Source organism: Falco rusticolus, chromosome Z (genome assembly GCF_015220075.1).
Source record: "Falco rusticolus isolate bFalRus1 chromosome Z, bFalRus1.pri, whole genome shotgun sequence".
NCBI lineage: Eukaryota > Metazoa > Chordata > Aves > Falconiformes > Falconidae > Falco > Falco rusticolus.
Window position 1 is genome coordinate 80,297,216 of NC_051210.1, and position 23,658 is coordinate 80,320,873.

Below are 23,658 nucleotides of genomic sequence, written 5' to 3' on the forward strand. Positions count from 1 at the left end.
CTGTAACTGTAGATCTCAGCTCTGGGAAGACCTGGACAAATTCAGCCCAAGAGCTGGGAAAGCCCATGGATGGAAAACACCACCCAGATCCCACCCCCTGAGACCTGACTGGGTAAGTACCAGGTCCTTCCTCACCTGCTTTCAATGCAGTGTCTTCTGGAGGTATGCATGTGTGTGTGTGGATATGCACTCTTGCCAAAAGTGAGGAAAACTGGGATCTCCAAGCTCAGTTTTCTTAAATATATTGGCTCAATTCTCTTATCCTTTTGACTCATCTAAAAGGGGAGCTCATCAGTTGTGGAGGCCAGCAGGCTTTCCCAGCCCTGGCAGGGCAAAGCACTGAAAGCAGAAGGTGACATTTGAGCTGGTAAAGGTTAGTGTATGGCTTTTAATCATAAAGAATTGAGAAATGTATTTATTTCATTCACAATTTTATTTGCGCTCTAAAAAAAGCAGTATTACTTTTACAAAACCTTAACCCAGGAACCACATATTGCTACTAAAAATCTCTCGATATAAAAGGCAGCATTTTAAAAAGCAAAATGCAATATAAAACAGTACAATGAGAAAAATGCTCATGCAGACTGGACCAAAACCCTCCTGCAGCCCTGCCTTCCTCAGTACCTAGGAAAAAGCTCCCTCCAGATTAACCCATCTCCCCGGTTTTCATCCAGCCACTTCCCGCAGGGAAATATGGTGGTCACACCAGTTGCCGTGTTGGTGATCTCCACCCGCTCCACCAGCCAGCCTGGCCCCAGACCACTGTTGTCATGCTCAATCCGGACTTTTTTGAGTTCCCCCATGTCCAGCGTTTCCAGGTAAAACCTGCTGGTTTTGCCCCGCTCAAAGAGGTTCCTGAATTTATGCTTCAGCACTCGCTTTCCCGAGTCCCCATTCACCCCAAAGATGGTGATGGACACTTTGGCGTCAGTCCCTGCACCCTTTTCAAAGCCTGTGACCACGATGGTCTCATATTTGACTGGCACCAAGCTCCGGGCTTTGCTGGCAAAACTCTCGATGACCTTGGCACATTCAAAGACTTTGTAGTCCCGTCTCTTGTAACGCAGAGGGATTTTCACATTGCACCTGAAAAAGTATCTGCAGAAGAAAAAGCAGCAGAACGTTAGTGGTATGGATGGTCACTTCCCTGCATAATCGTTATGCACCGGGCATGCTACTAAATTAGCCAAAATTAATGCTTTTTCAGCATTTTTCCATAGATGTGCTAACACTAGAGCTTCTCTCTAGGAAGACAGTGGCAATCGTTGAACACTGAAAAACTGGAAGACCCAACATTTCTCTACACAGCCATAGACACCCTGCACGTGGGAATGTTGGTGTGGGGCACTTGTCACCTCTTTTGCCTATACAATGGCAAGTCCATTTACAGCCCTACCAAAGCAAGAGGAGCAGTCAGCCCAGCACTGGGAGTGTAACTGCTCTGAAAGCAGGGAGATCAGCAATTGCCCTCACTGAGGTATGGTTAAAGTTGTACTAGGAACTAGGAAAAAGGACATGGGAAAAATGGGAGGAGGAGGTTTAAACCCCCTCCCCCATCTTTCCTCATCTAGATCATCCACCCTATCCTTAGCAGGAAAAAAAAAAAAAAAAAAAAAAGCAGCGCAGAAATGATAGGTACCAGATGCCGAAACCCTTGGCTCTGCAGTGCTGCCTCTGGTGATGTGCAGGGACCACATAGCACATCCATAAATTACCGCGTACCTGGCAGCCAGCCAGAGGCTGGAGCACTCCACTTTTAAAGATGTATTTCATTTCCAATGATGCAGATCATTTCCAAATGAGGTGTTTTTTTTCCCTCCCTTCCCTGCCTTCAACCAAACTGCAGCAGGTCCTCCTGGAAGGAGCATAGCTGGATTGCAGTGCATGTGTGTAAAATAAACACCTGGAGGAAGGGTTACTGCGATACCAGCAGTACTGCACTTCTTAAGCACTTCCAACACTTTTTTCATTTTCTGCAGCCAAAGTAAAGCACTCCTTTTGCTGGAAAGAAGCTTTGTAAATGAGAAATTCTGGTGGGAGCAAAATTTTAGGCTCAGGGACAGAAAAACTGTATGAGAGGAGGGTGGAGGGGTTGCCTGATGATGCAGTTTTATCTCCTGGGCTACGTAATATCTTATGGTCCAGAGTTATATTGGAGCATGCCAACCTTCACGGGGGGTGGGGGTGGGGGGCATGGGGGTGGGCAGGGGGGAGGAGGGGAGAAGAAAAAAGACCTTTCTAGCCCTGGGATTTGCAAATAAAATCTGCTGAATACAGACCTTTCACATACTAAGTTCTACTAGTAGAAGGCAAAAATCCCAGTATAATTCAAAACTATTGCTGTGGCAATCCCGTAACTCTGTTAATTTGGTCTTTGGCTTGACTGGGTGCATTTTGGTAGATGCTTGGGATTGGGAATACTTGAAGTGAGAGCTTGCTCTTACAGTGCAGTCTGCTCCATTTGATCATTTGTAGAGAAAACATCGCTGTGAAGTGCTGTGTCTGCAAAGCTGAAGCCCTGCTTCAGTGCAATGACAAGCTGCAGCCTTTACCAACATCTCTTGGCTGCCCTCTTTAATTTGAAACTTTAAAACAACTGGGGGTTTACAAGAAAATCTTTGGCCCCTTCAAAAAACAGTGTTCAAGCAGTTTCAGCCTGCTCCCAATGAGTTTATTGCATGGATTTGATTGCACAGCTGGACTTTAAGGGTTCCAGGTTTTTCCCCACCAGGAGAAAAGAACATGTTTTAGTATGTAATTGACTGAGTTTTCATTCAGCAAATATTATTGTGGCTCTTCTACTGGTTGATTAATTTGCTAGGAGAGACTCTCAGCTTCTAAAAAAAACCCCAAACCACTTCAAGGATTTCTTCTTAAGCACTCAATTGTCTCAGCTGGAGCAAACTCCTTATAGTTAAACTCTTTAGCAGCAATGGAAATATCATGGAGAAGAAAAATCCTCAATTAACATTGCGGATATTTTCTCTGAAGAGCAAGCAGTTTGTTCTGCAAATGGATGATCTTCTCCGGCTCCTGCATGGTCCCTGTGCTATCTGCTGCCTGTGTCATAAACATCACCCTTCCAAAGATGGGACTTCAGACCAAAATATGTAGGACCTGAAGCTGATATCAGTCATATTTAAATCAGAGTAGCTGAGATGCATGACTGCAGCCTTTCCAGTGCACCTTTTGAGTCATACCAGAAGGATCTCTCATCCAAGCTGGTCTGAATTGGAGGTTCAGGTTTTGTCTTACTCAACTTTTTTCTAGGAGCTCTTTTTACAAGACTTACCTAAAGGCCCGTCTGTGCAGAGCATCCTACAAACCCTTTACATTTTAGTCTAAGTATTTTCCAAGAGCTGAGACATTAATTTGTCATAGCTGGGAGATTTACCCAGGCCAACTTGTTTCTAAACTTATCTGCACAGGCAAATGCCCTCTCTAACAACTCAGAAATTGCCCAGGCAAATCAGGCAGGGACATTCTGCACCCAACACACCAAAAAGCTTGTCCTTAGCTTTCAGAAAGTGATTAAGATTTGGTAAGACTTTCTCCTGTTACTTAAGTCTGAAATGCTTTGGGAGGACACAGGCATTGCTGCTCAGCTTCCCTGTGCCCTCCTGGAGCAGCTCGTTGCAGATCAGAAGGCACTTACTTGTTACAAAGCTCCATCTCCGTTATGACAATCTCTTGGACGTGCCAGAAGACGTCAGCTTTTGCAGATGACTTCTTCCCATCTTTTGGGCAGTGACCGACGCAGATGGCTGCGATAGCACCAACGTTCTTTGAAGAAAACTGAAATGTGTCTGTTGTTCCCCTAGAGGAAACGGAGCAGCTTCAGTTAGTATCTTTATGGCTGGCAGTGACTTGTCTCTTATGGACATTAAGTAATTTGCACACAGCTATGGAAGATAGAAGATAAGCCTTCATTTAAAGTCATTTGATTTGACCTACAATCATTCAACACAAAGTATAATTTCCATATTTAAATGTAGTATTTTCTCTGATTTGGGGCAACACTTTAAATTGTTGCCACTAGGACTTTCCAGGATAGACTTGAGCTGTTCCACACACAAAATCAATTTGCCTCATTATAGATAAAGCTAAAGAATGACTAATTCCCCCTCTGGCACTTATTCATTCATTCTTGACAGATATTGTATCTGTTACACATCTACCCACCACAGCTGTTTTGAATTTGCTAGTTCAGCCACCCTTCCTGAAGCTCATCTTGAAAAAAAATTGTAAAGAAACAATAGGTCTCTGCCAAACCCTTAGCTGGCTCCCTGTCACGTGTCCTGTGTATCTGTTATCTCTTCCAACTGATCCTTATTCCCATCTGCCTACAAGGATGAACTGTGACTAGTGCTTTGGACAGTAGTGTCTTTAACTCCACCAGGAGCTTAAGGTCATGAGGAAGCTCCTCCCGATCTCCCATGTTCCACGTGAAACCTCAGCCATTCAGACCAGAGTCCACAGCTGTAATTTCACCTTTCTTTACAGAGCTGCAAGAAAAACCTTTCCTCCCTGCAGAACAACAGAACACCAGCAGTGTCTGTGGCTTTGAAAAGGTTCCTGTCTCCTAAGGGCGTGCTGTGTCCTTAAACAAAGCAGAAAACCTGTCCCACATGGGGGAAGGAACCTGCCCCACATTACATAGATGTGCCTCCAGCTTGTCTGTGCACAAGGCTGATCGTCGGCTTTCCTCACGCGACAGTGATCTTTCAGCCTCACCACCACACCCCGCCCCCCCCCCCCCCCGCCCCGATTCATCTGGAAAGTCAGATCTGAGCAGCTCTGACAACATTTAGCCTCCAACTATTTTTACATTCTCTCTGATTCCCGCTGCCAGTGAGATGCTGTAAAGGGAACTAAAACCACCTCCAGCTTCCTTCTGCTCCTCCTAGCTCAAAAATACACAGCCTCCCCGGAGGCTTGCCAGAAGCTCATTTGTATGTATTAATACAAAAGGACACAGACACGGACACACACACGGACACACACACACACACACACATATTATCTACATTTCCTTTCACCAAATGCCTTTTCCCCATAATTTTTGAACCTGCTCTGTGTCTGCCCATCAGCACCTAATTTTGCATCTTCCTTTGACCCCAAATGGGAAACCATCAGGCTTTTTGGAAGAGGGATGAGAAACAGCCCAGCGCAAACACAGCTCTGTAAACCACCCTGGAGAAGAGGTGGAAGACACGCAGGTGGTGGGGAGTTCCTCTGGCCCTCCAGCCTGTCCCACTACCTTTCAAATCTCCTTTTCTTGGTGGAGTTTTCCATCAGGAATTCTTTTGAGCGGCCCATCTTTCCTTCTAAGATGATCCAGATGTTTTCTTTCGTTTCTGCATCCTCTCTGTCGCTTGTTACGGTGACAATCTCATAGGCTTTAAAGCATGATTAACACACACGTTAAACAGAAAAGGAAGAGCAGATGGCCAGAAAGATCTCTTCATTTGGCTGTCACTTTGCTTGAAAACTCTCTTCCTAATATTTATTACAGCACACAAGAAAGCATTTGCAAAATTAGGATGGATCTGTATTGAAATTTGTGGGACTTTTGACTTCTGCGTACTTTGGATGTCATGCATGGGTAGAGTACACAAAAAATATGAGTACTGCTCAATCAGCTACCAAGAGTAGATGGAGCTGCTCTTGATCAAGCTGTGCCCAGCTCCCTGCTGTGCTAAGCACTCCCTTTTTAACACAGCCCAAATCCTATAGCTTTTGTGCCACCATTCCTAACAGGGACGGTGAGGGTATCCACACACCCAACAGGATGTCCTCAGGTGCTGTGGTGGCATGCGAGTACCCAAAATGGCAACAACAAGGCTGATTTTTTGCAAGGGGCAGAGTGAAATCACACTGCAGTGATGGATTATCGACTCTCCTGCAAAAGAGCACTGCGGTGCAGGAGTTCTTGAGATGCACTTTGCATATCATCAGTGTGGTTAAATAACTCTTGCTCACTCACCACGTTAGACACTAGTGTAATTACCTTGGACGCAGTGGAATTACCCAGAGCAGACCCAGGGCTATGGGGTGTTAAGCTCAGCTGTCACATTCATCTGGGATACTTGAGCTAGTCGCCCAGAACATGTTAAGGAGGAAGCTGGAGCAACGTTACTTACAAAGCTTTAAGGATTGAACTTATTTTCCACCTCAATAACTCAAGACCATTATTTCTAATGGGCCCGTAACCATGTGTCCTTATGGCTTACTGCTGGATTGAACTGCTGCAGATGAGCCCTTATTAGGTTTCAACCCAGAATGGGACCTTTTTCTTCCTCATAAATCCTGATTTGTTTCTTTCTTATCACAACACTGTGCTTTTGAACTAAAGAGTACCTTAAGTCATCAAACCCTTGCAGCCTGCAAATACAAATGCCTATTGCATGGGAACCTTTAGTGGGGCAGCTTGCAGGAGATGTGGTCCTCTGAGGTCCCTCAGCAAATGCCACAAGTAACTCTAAGTAAATCCAAACTTACTGGTCCGTTCCTTCAGTTCCAGGATGTCATTATTGGCGCAAGCCAGTTCCCTTATGAGCTGCCCATCGTCTTCATCTTTAGCCAGCCAGCGATCACACTGGAAGCGAAATGTCTTGTCCATGGCAGAGTCCGTCACATCGATGTATTCCAAGTGCCAGCCCGGTGCAATTCCTAGTAAAACAACAAAATAAAAAAGATTTGGGTATTTTCACACAGCTTGGGTAAGGAGGTGAGATACCTCAGATTGGTAGCACCCAGATTGAAATTATTGCTAGAAATTATTGGTATTTGCTTCAGATAATGTCACCAGTGAACATGATGTTCTGATACCAAAAGCAATGTTGACTTGCTCAAGACCATGATCTGATCCCCCTTCTAGAGTCAGGACATGCTTTATGGAATCGCTGGCTTCTGATCAGATAGAAGGGTGTTGGAGCATGGTCCTGGAGAAGCTAGATTTCAGGCTTTCTGGGCAAGGCACCATTGCTTGTCCTTGCCCAGCACTTCGCACAAGATGGGGCTTCAGCATACAAGTAACAGCAGCAGTGAGCAGGGACAGCCAGGTGTCCCCTGCCGACATACCACACAGGAACTGTCCCAGGAAGAAGCACTGCTGTGGCCTGGGGACAACAAAACCTTACAAAGCCCCAGGGAAATCAGGGCCCTGCAGAACAGTTTACCAGAGCCAGAAGCATGAAATCTCCTGGAAATCAGAGGGTTTGGGGACAAGGCTTAAGGGAGCAGCTAATTCCTCCTTCCGTTTTAAGGGAAACATGAAATCTTAAAGCCAAAAGAAAGATAAGAGTTCATGTTCCACCTAACCCGCACCCCACCACCACATATGTCTGTAGCTATTAAAAAACACATAGCAGTGTATACATGGTTTGTGGTGATTGCTTCACATTTTGGGGCAGCTAGCTGGCCACGAGCTGTAGGGTTTCACATCTTTGTCTATTGCCTGTATTACCCCCAAACCCTTCACATTCAGATTTGAAAGTCAGAAAGTACATTACAGCTTGCTCCTTTGACCCTGCCAGGTAGCACATGCAAGGGAATTATCCATGCTGTCCTGACTTTGCCAAGCAACCAGGGCGAATTCGCTAGTGCTGTGACTGGACATGAACACAGGACAGACTAAAGTGATGGATGCTCCAGCTGGGACCACCGAATCACCTAAGTTTTGCCTTGGGGCCTTCTGAGGAGTCATAGCTCCCTTTTATTTTTCTACTTCCTTTTTTTTTTTTTTTTTTTTTTTTAATGGAAACCAACTTGAAAATGAAGAAAAGGGCATTTGGGAACATTTTCCTGATTTTTTTTTTTTGAAAAAGCCCTTGTTGAGCTCGGGGGCTACAGGAGATTCTGACAGTTCTACTTACAAGGCCTGTTATTAGTCAGACAAAGCAAGGTTACGTTCATGACAAGAGATCTCTGCTGACTTATTAGTTACATCCCAGAGACGTTAAACAGCTCTTGCTCTTCCAAGAACTCACTGCAATGTGCCTATATCCTTAGTCTGCAAATATTAATCTTCTTTAGCCCTGAAAAGAAAATTATGGCACCATTTTGAGTTATGTCAGCAAGCCACCCTGCTCCTGTGGACTGCGATCCCTCCACACCATGTGTTGTCAGTTCTCTACCAGCCTCACAGCCATTCTTGTCTTGTACTTTGGCTTCCTGAACCTTCATCAAGCTAGGGAAACATCCCCTACAAAGCACAGACCTCAACCAAAGACACCACTTGCCCCTTGTATTTTGGGGGCACAGAACTGCAAAATCATTGTGGCTGGAAGGGACCTCTGGAGAACATTTAGTCCAACTCCCTGCTTAGAGCAAGCTCACCTAGAGCAGGTTGCTCAGGGCTCTGTCCAGTCACGGTTTGAGTATCTCCAAGGATGAAGATTCCACAGCCTCTCTGGACAACCTGTGCCAGAGTTTGATTACCCAAGCAGAGAAGAAAGCTTTTTTTCTTACGTTTAAATGGAGTTTCCTGTATTTCAATTTGTGCCCATTGCCTCTTGTCCCGTCACTGGGCACTGGTAAGGACAGTCTGGCTCCATCTTCTTTACTTTCTCCCATCAGCTACTTGTACACATTGTGGGGCAACCCCAAGCACAAATACAGCTGGGCAGAGAATGGATTGAGAGCGGCCCTGAGGAGAAGGACTTGGGGGTATTGGTGGACGAGAAGTTCAACATGACCCAGCAGTGTGTGCTCACAGCCCACAAAGCCAGCTGGGTATCCTGGGCTGCATCACCAACACCACGGCCAGTAGGGCAAGGGAGGTGGTTCTCGCCCTCTGCTCTGCTCTAGTGAGACCCCCCCTGCAGTGCTGCCTCCAGCTCTGGGGCCCCAACAGAAGAAGGTCATGGACCTCTTGCAGTGGGTCCAGAAGAGGCCACAAATACGATCAGAGGCTGGAGCACCTCTGCTGTGAGAGGCTGAGAGAGCTGGGGTGGCTCAGCCTGGAGAAGAGGAGGCTCCGGGGAGACCTTATGGTGTCCTTCCAGCACTTAGAGGGGGCTTAGGAGAAAGATGGGGACAGAGTTTTTAGCAGGGCCTGTCACGACAGGACAAGGGGGATGGTTTTAAACTCAAAGAGGGGAGATTCAGGCTAGATAGAAGAAAGAAATGTTTTATGATGAGGATGGTGAGACACTGGCACAGGTGGCCCAGAGAGGTTCCCGATGGCCCATCCCTGGCAACATCCAAGGCCAGGCTGGACGGGCTCTGAGCAACCTGATCCAGCTGAAGGTGTCCCTGCCCATGGCAGGGGGCTGGGCTGGAGGGACTTTGAAGGTCCCTTAAAACCCAAAATGTTCTGTGATTCTATGACAAAACCCCCTGAGCCTTGTCTTCTTCAAGCTGAACAGTCCCAGCTGTCTCAGCTTCTCATATGACAGATGCTCCAATTCCTTAATCATCTTTGTAGCCCTCCACTGGGCTCTCCCCAGTACATCCTTGTCTCTCTTGAACTGGGAGGACAGTACCATGTGCCAATGACAGGACCTGTGCAAATACTGCAGGTGCAGCACCCAGGCAGGGGAGTTGGACGCACTACCCAAACATGCAAGACCTCCTCCAAGCTCCAGCATCAGGACAAAGGTACTAAGCAGGGGTTTGGGGGTTGATGGCATGCAGTACCCTCAAAGATCCTCACCAGTTTACTGCCTCCTGGGCAGATCTTCCCAAGTTCCCCAGGGTTTCCACTGTGCTCTAACTGGAGCAACTTGCTCTTGGGGCTCTTTGGAAATTTATTCTAAATATGTTGGCAGTGTCAGCTGTTAATCTTTTTGGCAGGCTTATTTCCATTGAAGTTCAATGAGCATCACTGCAGGATATTCAGGAGGCTGCTCCGGTTCCATCAAAACTTTAGTTAAAACAGTACAGGATGAAAGCAAGCAAACATCCCATCTTGCTCCAGCAAGAGAGATCAGTGACTGCAGGCTGTGCTAGAATAAATCGGTGATCTGAGTCCCGTTGCCAGCAGCGAACAGCATGACTGGGACAGGATCAGTGCTAAGCAGCAGTATCAGAGAAGAGACTGAATGAGATGCACATACCCTCCTCCCTCTTCCCCAGCCTGGTCCCAGCAGCTACTCAGTGGGAGAGCTGCAACAAAAACCTGCTCTTTCATCACAGGGAGAGACGGGCCAGAGCTGCCTTTCCAACACATGTTGGAGTTGAGGGCAAAGCAAGCACAAAGTGCAGCTTTTCCTGGCATTCCCTACAAAAAAAAAACAAAACAAAACAAAACAAAAAAAAAACAAACCAACAACCACATTTATCACCTCTGGACTGTTTAAAAAGCAAGCCCTGGGCTCTCTCAAGAGAATGACACTGAAAAACAAATGCCAACAGGGTGTCCCTTGCAGCACAAGGGTACCTCAAATCAAGGAGCTGCCTGGTGACTTTTAGAAAAATAGTGTTACTGGCCCAAAGCATCCTCCTGCCTGCTTTAATGAAAAAAAAAATATCTCTTCAAACCTATTAGAATTCATCTTCTTTTTTCCTGTTTTCCTTCCTGATGGTTAGCAACATAGATTAGGAGACCTGGAAGCTGTAGGAGTATCCTATGTTACTTTTCATTTCTCAAGAGAAATTATTCACCCCAGGTGAATGCTGTGCTGGCTACATCGTACTACATTGCCGATGTCCCCTGGTGCTAGAAGTGGTGTCACATCAAGAGTTTCACCACCCCAGCATTAAACCCCATTTAAATGAAAATGGAAACATTGGTTCAGGGTTGACTAAATTATTCTGCTTTAGCACACAAGGTTGTTTTTCTCTTGTTTCAGGCTGGGAAAAGATACATTTAATTTCTTTTTGCATTGATCTGGGAAAAAAAAAAAGAAATCTAGTAATGAAGTCTAAACATGAGATTTCCCCTCCACTGAGCTCTGTGTGTTGGGGAACACATCAGTGGAAAGAGAAGAAACCACATTTGGAGAACTACTTTTCAGGTCAGGAAATTCTGGTTTCAGGATATTGCTCTGCTTACACCTTCTGTTCCTGTGTGGCTTTTGCAGAGCAATGGGCTCAGAGGCATGACAGCACCTAAGGAGGAAAAGGAAAAGAAAATACATCCCATATGGATGTAACCCGAGAGGCATTAAACCCTCAGCACAAGCTGGTTTATGGAGTGGCATTGGTGAAGGAGTGAGGAAGAAGAGCCAGAAAGGTGGTGTGGATGTATCAGTGCAGAAGGACTTTCCTAGGTCCTGTCCACTGTTCTCACAGCCTGGGCATGCAGGAGAAATGGAAGGATCTCTGCAGCAATGGCTCATCAGCCTTTTCCCTGGATACTGTCAGTTGGTGGATCCTGATCCACTGTGAAATCCACAGCTGCTCCATCGCTCAACTTCTGGTGCTTGCAGAAAAGCCAGAGCAGATCTGGTTTTATCCCACTGACACCCTGACCAACAGTACCAGGACAGCAAGGGCTCATGAACAAATCAGCTACATGAATGCCCTGGAGAGCATCGTGGGCTTTGCTGCAGTGACCCCAGTACAAACCAGGACCGCTACATTTGTCTCCATTACTGCTTTGGGCCAGAAGGGAAGAAAAAACACAGTTGAGCAGTTCCTGCTTCATTATGCAGGTTTCAGTCTTTAAAATAGCCTGGCCACCACTGTGCTTTTGTGAAGATCCCCTATCACCATAACAAGTGTTCAATGTTTGTAACAAGAGGTACCTCACTCCAGGCCTGTTTTGCTGCCATTGAAACCCCCAGCAGCCAACTTGCCCTAATAAAACCCGTGGCTATGCCACGTAGGCTCCTTAATGGTCCGCAGCTGGAAGCGGCATTTTCAATAGCATGCAAAACATTTCAAATGTAATTAGAGGAGGAGAAGAGCTTTGGGGAAAACAGAATCACTTTGCTTGCTTGACTCTGCATAATACGGTGTCATGTAGGGAAATGTATTCTTTTCCCCAAGTACCCTTAGCCAAAAGAGCAGTTATTTATTCCATTTATCCTCCTTTCCAAAAGGGCCCAAGCTGACAACTGGGTGATGCTGGGCCAGGACCCTCTGTATTTGATATATATGAAAGCCTTCACAGGACCATCCTGTCTTTTTCCCAGGCGATGCTCACAGTCTGTGCTTGCCTGATGTTGGACAGGTTGGATGGTAAGCTCTTTGTCATCCACATCTGCAGTGATTAGTGCAATCGAGTCTGACTTTAGAAGTAGTAGATGTACCATGAATAATGACGTGACTGCTTCATTTAACCAAAATCCCAACTTGCAGCACCAGAATTTTCCTTTGCCCCTGTTGGGAAAACTCACCGCTTGCCCCAGCGTGAATATTCAACCCTTAAATTTTAAGCTATTCGGACACATGCAGAAACATGGGAGAAAAAGAATGAGGATGAACTGGGTCTGGTGGGTTCACCACTCACCAGGCACCTGTCTCCTGACCTTGCTTTAGTGAGTATTAACCATTCCTCGCAAAGCGAGAGCTGGTGGGATTAAATCGTTGCTGACAGAACTACATCCAGCCTTGGATACACACATGTCCATGGAAGTTAAACTGCCTCCACAATTTGTACCCGTATCTAGCAATGTTCCTCTATTTCTTGCCTTTCTGTAGCAAATATGCTTTGGCTCATGTTTTTTGAAAGCAGTTGATTCCCAATCAAGGATAATAGTTGTCATTACTGGTGCTTATGTTCCCACAGGAGTAAAAGAAAAATCTTGCTTGGGACATTGACTGCTCAGGGGCCAGTGAAGAATTGCTGCTGCCCAGCCATTCACAACAATCAAACAGGACTGCTCACCCCCTAATCACTTTTTTTTTTTTTTTAATTGTCACATTTTCTGAAACGTAGAGCGATGACCATTGCAAAGGCAGTTCACCAGCCTTGTGTCCTCTGACATTATTTATCCCCTGCCTGGTTAGATGACCACTCATCCCTAAACCCCACCACACGAGACAGAAAGGGGTGGGAGTTTTGATAGCAGCATCAGATAGCTAGAAAGGGAGCATTAATTGTGAGGTGTTAAAATTGTAGCACCAATCTTGGCATCAGTACATTGCAAAACACTTTAAGAAGGTGAATAATTTTTATCCCTAATTTACATAATTGAAAATGAAGTACAGGGATGTGATTTACACAAGGTCATTCAGCAAGCCAGCGGCAGATTAAAAATAGATACATTTTGTATAACTCTCCTTTAGGATCATGTTAGTTCACACCACAACATTTCTCATCAGAACAGACAGGCAATGCAAAACCTCTCACAACCTTTGACAAAGCAAAAGCTTAACACTTGGGACAGTTTTAGAAAATAGGTCCCCTGCCCCTCACACCCTGTTGTCCATGCAACTTGTTCAGTCCAAGATTTGACTCAGGTCAAACCCATCCATAAATGACTCTCAGACAAAAAAGCACCCCACATATTGCATAGAAACTACTACACTTAACAGCTCAGAGAGAAGATTTAGCAGTTTCTTAGCTGATATTCTTGCAATTGAAGTGTGTTTTGTGTTTTATTGAGGCATACTTGATGCAAAAGAATTTAACAGGATGCAGGATAATTTGTTCCCAAGAGGAGCAAAGAAACCTTGTAGAAAATAAGCTTTTGCAGAATTGCTAATTCTACAGCCTTTTGGCCTTTTGGCCAAAATCTGGCCTTTTGGGCTCTTTCCACTCTGTGGTGAAGGGTTCTGCAGTTACAGACTGGGAAGATATACATGACTGTGCAAGGTCAACGCTGAAGTCTTCGGCTTCTCTCCAAGCTTGCTGTTTTATTTGCTCACTTCATTTTTGTGGGGTTTTTTTTTTCCTAATTTATGTCATTTCTGGACTGTGAGATCTTTGCAGTGCCGTCTGCTTGTGCCGTGATGCCTGTAGCACATCTTTGTGATAGGACTGTTGAGCATAAGGAAAACACCCACCATAGAAGAGAGAGGAAGGTGCATGGCATGTGAGGAGGGCCCTGGGGGTCAGTACTGGGGTCTCTCGAGGGGCTGAAGCCAGATTTGGGCAATCTGAAGGACTAAGCAGCCATAGTATGGTTGCTGGTGTGCTACACCGGTCTGCAGCGTGCATGCCCATATGTGCCTTGTCTAAGGTGTTGACTCCAATCCATCCAGAAAGAATCAGGAGTTGACATTGTCTTCTTCTGTACAGAGCCATCAACAGAACAGGGGGAGATGATGGACTCTCCTCTCCTTGGGCAGTTCTGCACACTCATTTCTCTTCCTCTCACTTTTTATTTAAAGCAGAAACTATTCAACAAATCCACCACGTGTATTGACAGAGTTTATGAGGCAGCAGTCAAGCACTGAGAAGAGGGCTTAAAAACACCCTTCTCAAGTCTGAGAGCTGAGCACATCCTTACAAAGGGCTAAAAAGGCAGATCTTTAGGTTTGTTCTAATAATTTATGGCCTACAGGTGCCCAAAAGCTTTGGAATCATGTCCATGAGTTGCAGAAACATCTCTCTGGAAAAGCCTGGTGCTGTGGGCTTAAGGTCTGGGCAATTCAAGATAAGATCCAAGATACTGCTCCTTAAAAAGGTAGTTCCTCCAGAAGAAGAAAAAGAAAAACAAGGGTATGCTGATGTTTTTGACTTGGGTCCAGATCAAGAAAGGGGGATAAGATACTTTCTCCATTGGAAGAGCCACCCAAAAGGAGTCACTGGGGCAGTTAGCCTACTTAAAACTCAATTAGACAATGTCATAGCAGTTGGTGTAATTGAGAAGAGGACCCTGTTGAGGCAAAGAAGAAGTTGGGCTGCATAACCTTGTTATTTACCTCAGTCTTTGCTCCTGTAATAACACAGAAAAGTCTGGTTTATCCATAATTAGACTCTTCCTGGCTCCCCTTGGCTGATGGCAACCGAGATAAGAAGCTGAGATTAATGACTTCAGAAAGACTGCTTATCATCGGGGTTCAAATCTGCTTGGGCAGATGAAGCAGCTAAATCCAGATTCCACATATCTCCTTGTTGCAAGGAGAAAAAGGCAACAAAAAAAGAAGGGGGGTGGGGGGGGTGGGGGGGGGGGAAATAAGCTTTTTCTGGGTAAATAATTCCATTGCTGAAGATACTGAAAAACTTTAAGCCATTCTTCCAGAATGGTGATTTAGCCCTTAAACCGAAGAAAAAAAAAATGAGGCCTATATTTAGAAAGCCAGCATTTCTCCAGCCCTACAGATACTGATCTTGCATAAATGTAGAAGAAATGAACTGAGATATGAGGAAATACATTGTGCCTATCTGAGATCAGGAGATGGGGAGTCTGGAAACGATTAAATTTGCTCAGAGAGTCTAAATATATTGGGTCGAACATCAGTATCTCAAACTAAATAGGGGAAAGATAAAAAGGCATGGAGCAAAACTTAAAACTAAATTCATTCACAGCAATTAATTGTTACCAGACTCTCGCTGGTGAGCTCTAAACACCTAAAAAACTGAGGAATAAGTTCCTTGACATGGTATTGTGAAGTATGAGCACCAACTTCTTCCCTAATCAATTTTACTGAAGTCAGAGGAATTAGATGGGGGCTTCATTCCTCCTTTATATTTCCTACAGAGATGTTACTCAGCAGTTTTTGTGGGGAAAATGTCATTCAAAGTGGGACCATAAAACTGACATGCTTTTCCAGAGAAGGCAAGGACAGTGTCTGTGATTTGAAGATGAGCAACGGGGTAGACCAGTGTGACACTGAGTCTTCCATAGACCATTGGCAGGGAACCGTTTCGTCCAAAAAAGAAAAAAAAAAAAAAAAAGGAAAGAATGATGAACATCTGATGCCTGAAATGGTAAATACAAGCACATTTTTCCTCAGTACCCGAAGTTCCCCAAGCATCTGACAAAAACCATACACGACCCTTGATCACTGACCCCACTATTCTTTTCCAAAAAAAAATGGAGCCAGGAATTTCTAACCAGTGGCACAGCCAATTTATATAAATTATATAGAAAGCAAGTATATATGCAAAGGAGAGCTACAGCTTGGGATCCCAGCAGTAATAAATACTCTACCCACCCAACAAACTGTCATGCTGCGTTGTGTGAAGTTTTAGATAGGATATGCCTTTCACATGACTAATGCAGGAACAATGAAGGCAGCATATGTTCTGATTTAAACTACAGTTGTCCTTCTTTCTGGGAGGAAAAACAAGTACATTTTTGCTGAACAAAACCTGAATGTGTTGTTTGTCCAAGGCTTAACCCTGCAGCCAGTGAGGTCTCATAAAGCCTTATTAACTCTTACTTATAAACACAAACCAGTGTACGAGGGAAATAAGGAATGAGAATATAAGGTTGCTATGTGTATTAATATTTCAGGTTCTGGACACATGGTTTACTATTTTAGCTGACCTATGGTGGCTATCTGGGTACATGCTTTTAGCCCACAGCAAATTTAAACTAATTGAGCCTATTTACTGCTTAGCCTAAGGCTAAACTCTGTCACTTTGTCACTAACGAAGAGCATGTAGATAGCCATTACCATAACTCAGCTGCAAGGTGGTAACTCCCCAGTCCGTATCAGCATCATCAGTGGCATGGGGAAGGTGAACCATGATTACTTGTGCAAAAAGGAAAAGGCAGCAAACCTGCCTGGATTAATGGGGATTTGCTTGTCCTGTCATGCAGCACAGAGCGGACCCATGGGATGCTGTGGGTGCTAAATGCCTCCTGTAGAGTCTGGACCAGCACTTAAATGAGAAATTTCACTTATGGACAAGAATAGTACTCACGTCAGGAGATGCCCTGAGCTACATATAGTAAGATGCAGAGGACTGGGGGAAGATTACACACGCTCACTCAGTTCCTCCTCTTCCTCAGGCATCCAATGCTGCTGCTGTTGGAAACGGCTGCCAGGCTTGACTGACCCTGATCCGGTTCTCATTTTCCTACACTCCAGCCTGTTCGCGTGCCTGCGCCCTAAGGATCAGCTCTCATCTGGTGGGTGTATTTCATTCTGTTTGCATGACCGATCACTGGGAAGCCACAATGCTTGAGGAAAATGTTCTTCTTGTAGACATCTTAGATGGTAATATATCTGAAAATGAATCTGCAAGTCCATGTTGATTCCTTGCTGCTCTCAAAAGAACATCTGAACCACCCTCGCCAACAGCAGATCAACTCTATTATCAGATCAACTATTAACTGTTTTATTTTACATATTACTATGTAATATATTGTGGTTTATATGTTATATTATATATTATATACTGTATATACTAGATGTAATATAATATATAGTGTATACAATATAATAATATTATATATATTAACTATCTATTATCTATTAATTAACAGATAATCTATTATCAGATTAACTACAACTCTACTGGGTATTCTGATAGCCCTTTCCATCTCTGCATCTGAACTGTAGATTCAAAAAATAAGTTTTTTTGGCAACTAATACCAGCTAAAAGCATCTCCCTTACTGTGCTCAGCACCATCTATATAATATGATACTTACAGAGGTTAATCAACTAAATTGTCCTGTGTTTTGGGAGTGATAAATACAAACCCAAAGCTTGCAGTGGCTGGGAATAAATGACTGTACTAGGTGAATGGTTGTGTTTCCCATATTTCACAACAGGCAAGGGCTACAGTAAGATTTTTCCTTTTTTCTTTTTTTTTTTTTTTTAATAAAAATAAGTAGGCAAACTTCCAATGGGAGACTCTGACCCAGAGGTAACGTCTTTTATTAATATTGCATGAGATGCAGCCTTCCCCATCTGCCACAACTTGGAGAAGTCAAGGAGACAATGGCCAGCATGTGTCCGTGCTGACATATAACCAACCCCAGCCAAGCCATAAACCAGCAGTCCCAGTAAAACCATGTAAAGGCTGGGTCGTGCTGCTGCCAGTCCTCCCAGGACTTTGACAAACACTACTGTCCAAACTGCCTTGTTAATACTGATGTGGGTGGGTCTATCTAACTAGTGCCATCAAGCATCACCCTTGGGCTGCAGCGATGGCCAGCCAGTAGCCATCAAGTCATTGTCAGCACAAGATCATCTCTTTTAGATGGAGATGGGATAAGATGTCATCACAGCAGGGGGAGTGACGCATTTATTACAAGATGCTGCTTGGTGCCTGGATAACAACACAAATGACTGTGACAGTGGTACTGAGTGCTGCTCTGCTGTTTGTGAAACCACTTAGGGTGTCCGGCAGCAGGGAAATGTCAGAATCTCTCTTTGCAGGGCACCGCACACTCACTGGCTGAGGTAGTGATTTTAATAAAGACAGACACAGATCTTTATTCCTGTCTTCTACAGCTCACTATGTTATGCCAGCCTGCATTACCCCATGTGTCAGTGTCAGGGGGATAGCATTAAATTGCTAGGAAAGTGCCATACTGGCCTGTGAAAAAGTTATTGCATTAATGGAGCTGGAGTGTTGGGATAACCGGCTGGGTGGCAGTGTTTGGAGGAGCTATCATCCTGCATGCAGCCACATGCAGCGGTGGCTATAAGCTCAGGCTGAAGCTGGGGCCACACTGGAGCAGATGCTACACCAGCTTGCAGGGAAAACACGGTGTCCTGCGTGAAGGGGGTATGTCTAGACAGGTGAGCTGGGACACCAGATCCAGGTAAAACCCTTGAGATGATGCAGCCTGTGGCAGAGCTGCCAACAGTGCCCTCAGCCTGCCCTGTGTCCATGGATCAGGATGCCTTTCCTCGAGTGAAAATGCTGGCCCGACCTCTCCCACCCACCCACCCCCAGTCACTGCCCTGACCTTTGTTGTCGTGCCAGATCCGCACTTTGCAGAGATCTCCCAGGCTCAGCATGTCCGAGAAGCTGAATTCATCCATCTGGTTCCTCTCGAACTTGTTAGACTTGTTGGACTCCTTCAGAGCCAGGGTCCCGCTGTCCCCATTCTCCCCAAACAGGATCAAGGATACGTTGGCATCGGTGCCTGCTCCTGGAAGGAAAGAGCACAGCACATCATCAGAAGCTAGCCTGATATACAGGGGTGACCCCCAGCCTCCAGTGGCATGGAAATGGAGGCAGCAAAGGCAGGCTGGGAGAGGCTGCAGTGACGCTCAGGTTTCTCTGGGCACAGGCTATGAATTTCAGCGCAGAATTCTGCAGGGAGGACACCCCATGGTAGCTAGCACACCAGCCCTTCCAGCCTGTCCCCAAAATACAGCTGCATTTCACCCTTGCATTCAAGGTACGGTGACTGTGAGGCCAGCAGTACTAGTGGGAAGCAGGAATATCTGCTCCTAACGGAGCACTGTGCACAGCAGCGCTCTGAGGAGGCTGACAGTGTCGTGACTCCCATTTTTCCAAGGTAGCTTAGGAAAGGACTTACCCAGCAATCTGTGCAAGAGCATTAAAAGAACATATTTTAACTTTTCTAGCTACAAAGTATTAGTGCACATTGGCCTGGGCTTCCCACTGGGCCACAATCCCTTTTCCACACTGTGGTCTTCTGCAGTCCCACAACCTCCTCCAAGCTGCCCTGTGGCACCCAGGATATGTCCCTGGGCTCTGTCTCATGCTGCTTTCCCTGTGTTGTACGGCACAGGGATCTGAAAGCAAAGTGGAGATTGTCAACCAAACCACTATGGCATCTTGTGACCCCCTTTCCCTCCCAAAGGTCTTCCTTCCATATTCGTGTTTCTCAAAATACTTTCCATGCTGCATTTAAAGGAAAAAGTCCCATTTTCTCATGCAACAGTTTGCCCCACCAGCTCCCACCTTATGTACACATTATGAAAAAATTAATTTGTACGTTGATCTTTGTTACTTGATATTGTATTCCATATGCCCATTACTGTCCATACTTTGCTGCAGAAAATAGCCATGCTGTCAATTTTCCTGACTTTTGGAGAGTTCAAGACCAAACCATCACCCACAGTGTCCTTATGAACATTTTAGCTGAAAGCGTTACAACACTTTTACCTGGCACTACTTATAATTTGACCAAAATTATTGCTTTTTATTTTTGATGCCATAATAAAAAAGCAGATTCATAGAAAGATTTGATTTGATTCCATGCGGGCAGATATTCATTGCTGTGTCAGAACCAAAGCCCTTACATTTTGGAAAATGAAAATGAGATCATCATACCCAAATCCATCTTACAAAGACACTCAGCATCTGCTGCCCTCGGTTAGATAGCCCTACTTTGAAATCTCTAACCACCTGCCAAGCCTTTTCTTACACAAGGGTGTCGTAAATTCACTTTAGGCCACAGGAACGGTATTTCCCACAGCTCCATTCACAACACAATGGAGAAACAAATTGAGGGGTGGGGGGTGGGCTAAAAACTTTTTGAGAAAGCTACCACTGCTTTAGGATAATTATTTGAATACAGAAATCAGGAAGAAACCACAATTCTTCTTATAGAAGGACTGAAACACCCACCCACCCACCCACCCTCCCCCCCAAAAAATATGGAGAAAAAGTCATATATAGAAAAGGCAAAGGAACATGTCGTGTTTACGTGAAAAATTGCCAGTGTTAAACCAAGGCTGATTTTCAGCAGTTCCCTAGGAAGGGCTTAAGGAAGAGAAAGCATCAGGGATTCAGGCAGTTCATCTGGCAGTACCTTTTATGACCCTAAAGCTTGCTGAGGTGAGGAACAAAGCAAACTGAAGCCCATTTCCTTACAAGGAGCAGGCTCCCAATTAATGCAAGGTCTCAAAAAGCACAGAACCATCTGTTTCTTAGCAAAACCTTCCCCGCAGGAAGAAGCCGATGAAGGCCTCATGCCGTGACGTTTCCCTTAGAAGCAATTAGCAGGAGATGGGAAAGAAAGGAACAGAAATTGCTGAATCAATGTACGTTTCACCTGTTTGGGTCCCTGATTTTTGTTGCTGTTATTGTTGGTTTTAATTCCAGGAAACTGTCAGGTACATTTAGGAACTGTAACCGATTTGACCGATGAAGAGGTGAAGGTGCTGTGGTTGCACAAGCCTCAACTGGCAATGAGTGCAAATATGGGTCAATACTGGGGTCTGCAGCCCTGAACTTCATTGTCAACAGCCTAAGCAATGACAGAGCGCATCCTCAACAGATTTCCAGCTAATGTTAAATTTGGGGGAGTGGCTGACGTGCTGAACAGCAGAATTCCAAACCAGATGGACCTTGAGAAACTTGAAGACCAGGCAAGCAGAAATCCCATGAAGTTCAGGAAGGAGAAATGCAAAATTCAGCATCTGAGGTGGAATAAACCCTGCATGTGTTCATGCTGGGGAGTTGAAGAAGACCCAAAGGTTACAACCGTAACTTTCATATTCAGGTTGAATCTGAGCTAACAGCAACATCTTCGTGTTCAATGCAGACGGTATATTGGGCTACGTCAGGAGGAGCAGGGTCAGAAGCTGAAAGGAAGGTCTTATCTCCTTTGCTCAACACTGAGAAGCCCATACTTGGACAATGCTGCCAGTTTGAATTCTTGGGTCATGTTGAGACACCGAGGAGGGCTCAGAAGGTGGTTGCCAAGATGGACAGGAGCTGGGCACACGACTTTGAGAAGCCAAGGGATATGAGCTGGGGCAGGTGAACAAGGACCCCTTGATGGGGGAGGACAGTGATAACGACAGGGTCATGTACTGTGGAGATATCATACCGTACCCCAAGAAGCCACAATCACAAGTTGCTAAGGAGGTTCAGTCTGGGCCTCAGAAAAAAAACCCTGTTTCTTATGATAACAGAACAGGTCTGGATCAGTTGCCTGGGGAGGTGGTGGCATCACTATCCCTGGAGGTCTTCAAGACTCAGCTGGGCAGTGTCTTAGCTGATGGCTGACATGACCTAGTGCTGGCAATAGTCTTTTGAGCAGGAAGATGGATGAAATAACCCCCAGAGGCCCCTTCCAACAAAAGTGTCTATGATTTTATGATTTTTGTTGAACAACTGCGTAATTTTTAACAAACTGTGGGGTTGAGTCACAGCCTTCCGAGGCCAAAGAATGACCTTGTTTTGACTTAACAGGGTCTTGGATAAGGCACTAGGAACTGACACCAACTGTCCTAAATTATGTAATTTGTAGGCTGTAGCTGAAATGACAACATACTAATTAATCTTGTAACAGTGGAGATAAAAACCTGCTGCTTCATTAATGCTTGGAAAACAAGAAAGCAGTATTTATTCTTTCTCCATCTTTATTGCATTACCATGTATCTGACGCCTGCATATAGAATACAGAAAGTCTGCATAAATATAGATGAACCAATGAGGACATTTTTGAGCCACAGAAAGAACCATCAGGTTGCCTGGCTCTGTTGCAGCTGTGTCTGTGATCAAACCTTGAAGAAAATGAGATCGTGCTTTACTTCTTTTATAAGATCAAAAGTAGATCAAGGTTTTGGTTTTAACCAAAGATTACCCATCGGACTTGGCATGTGTCTGCCGTAACAAGCTCTTCTCCCCTTTTCTATATGCACTCTGACAGCTGCCATCTGAGGTACTTCTGGTGGCCTCTGGATTCGACATTTGAAAGAGAGGAGATTTGACCTTTGCAGGAGAGGAGTCTTTCCCTGATGCAACCTCTGTATGTGACATGAGCATCCAAGTGGAATGACTTCTGGAAGGCCAAACTGTGGCTCAAAGGTTTCTTTGAGGAAAAACTAAGATGAGACTGTTGTTAAATCTGTGTGTATGGTGGGGAGGCAATGGCTGATGCTTTCCAGTTGGCTACAGGACAATTTTTGTGGGATTCATTTTCCCTAACTTTAACCACCTAGCCTAACTTAATTGTGCTGGCTCTGTCTGAATCTGATGAAGAGGAACTGGGAGAGATCCTCCAGAGGATGATCCAGACCACTGACTAAGATTCCTCTCCTGGATTAATTGACCAGAGGCAGTCTAGACTAGAAGGAGCTAAGACCAGAAGTATAATTTTTTGGAGAGTGACAAATAGCTGGGATGAAATATTTTTTTTTTTTTTTTTTTTTTTTTTTCCCTCAATACCTCTGATGCACTGGAAAATTGAAAGCTATTGCAAAGAAAAACTTTATATCTAGAAATAAAAACATTGGACAATGTCACTGTGGCAGAAGATGATATAGTGTGTTCAAACTAACCGTCAAGGATAAAAAGTCTTCCTTCCTGAATTGGTCCAGCCAGGAGAAATTGTGGAATACATAATGATCGAAGAGGGGAGATGGTTCATGACTTGTACCCTCTTCAGATGAGCTGGATAAAGTTCAGCATTATGTCAGTGCGCTGTGTGATCTAATCATAAACAGACTCTCTGAAACCTCTCTGTAATCCTCTCTTTCCTACTGGTTGTCACTGTTCATAATGAAATAAAAAGTTTCATCATTAATACCCGTCAGTCTTCATTTGATGGGAAGGGCAGATCTGTCTGCTGTTGCTGTCATCTTCTGTTCTCTTCTCAGTTCTATTTCCATCGACTTTCCAAGTTAGGGCTGGATTTCACGTAAAGGTCACCAAAAGATCTACCATTATACCAGATGGATGCCAGATACATAAACAAATCTTCCTCTCCTTCTTTTGTTTTTTGTATTTCACAACGTGTTTTTCAGACAAGCAGCAGGCAGAGCAGATAGATAAAAAATGGTGAGGTGGCACGAAGACACTCTGCCAGGGGAATTTTGATATTCTCAGATCAAACCTCACAAGCTGCATAAATTACCACTGGTGAATTGGGATGGGGGGAGGGGAAGAAAAAAAGAAAAGAAAGACAGGTAGAGATCAGAAGGTGATT

At 44.8% G+C, this 23,658-nt stretch overlaps 1 protein-coding gene across 2 annotated transcripts in view; it reads right to left on the minus strand.

The window, feature by feature from the left end:
• Positions 1 to 451: 451 nt before the first annotated feature.
• LOC119141812 (lipoxygenase homology domain-containing protein 1-like) overlaps positions 452 to 23,658 on the minus strand; it is a 60,684-nt gene continuing 37,477 nt past the window's right edge. For both annotated transcript variants that reach the window (XM_037374443.1, XM_037374444.1), the window contains 5 exons: positions 18,712 to 18,897; positions 6,502 to 6,672; positions 5,261 to 5,399; positions 3,656 to 3,817; positions 452 to 1,098 (listed from right to left, as the gene is read on the minus strand). In XM_037374443.1, coding sequence (XP_037230340.1) covers positions 618 to 1,098; positions 3,656 to 3,817; positions 5,261 to 5,399; positions 6,502 to 6,672; positions 18,712 to 18,897 — 1,139 coding nt within the window. In that variant the 3' untranslated portion in view covers positions 452 to 617. The remainder of the gene's footprint in view (positions 1,099 to 3,655; positions 3,818 to 5,260; positions 5,400 to 6,501; positions 6,673 to 18,711; positions 18,898 to 23,658) is intronic.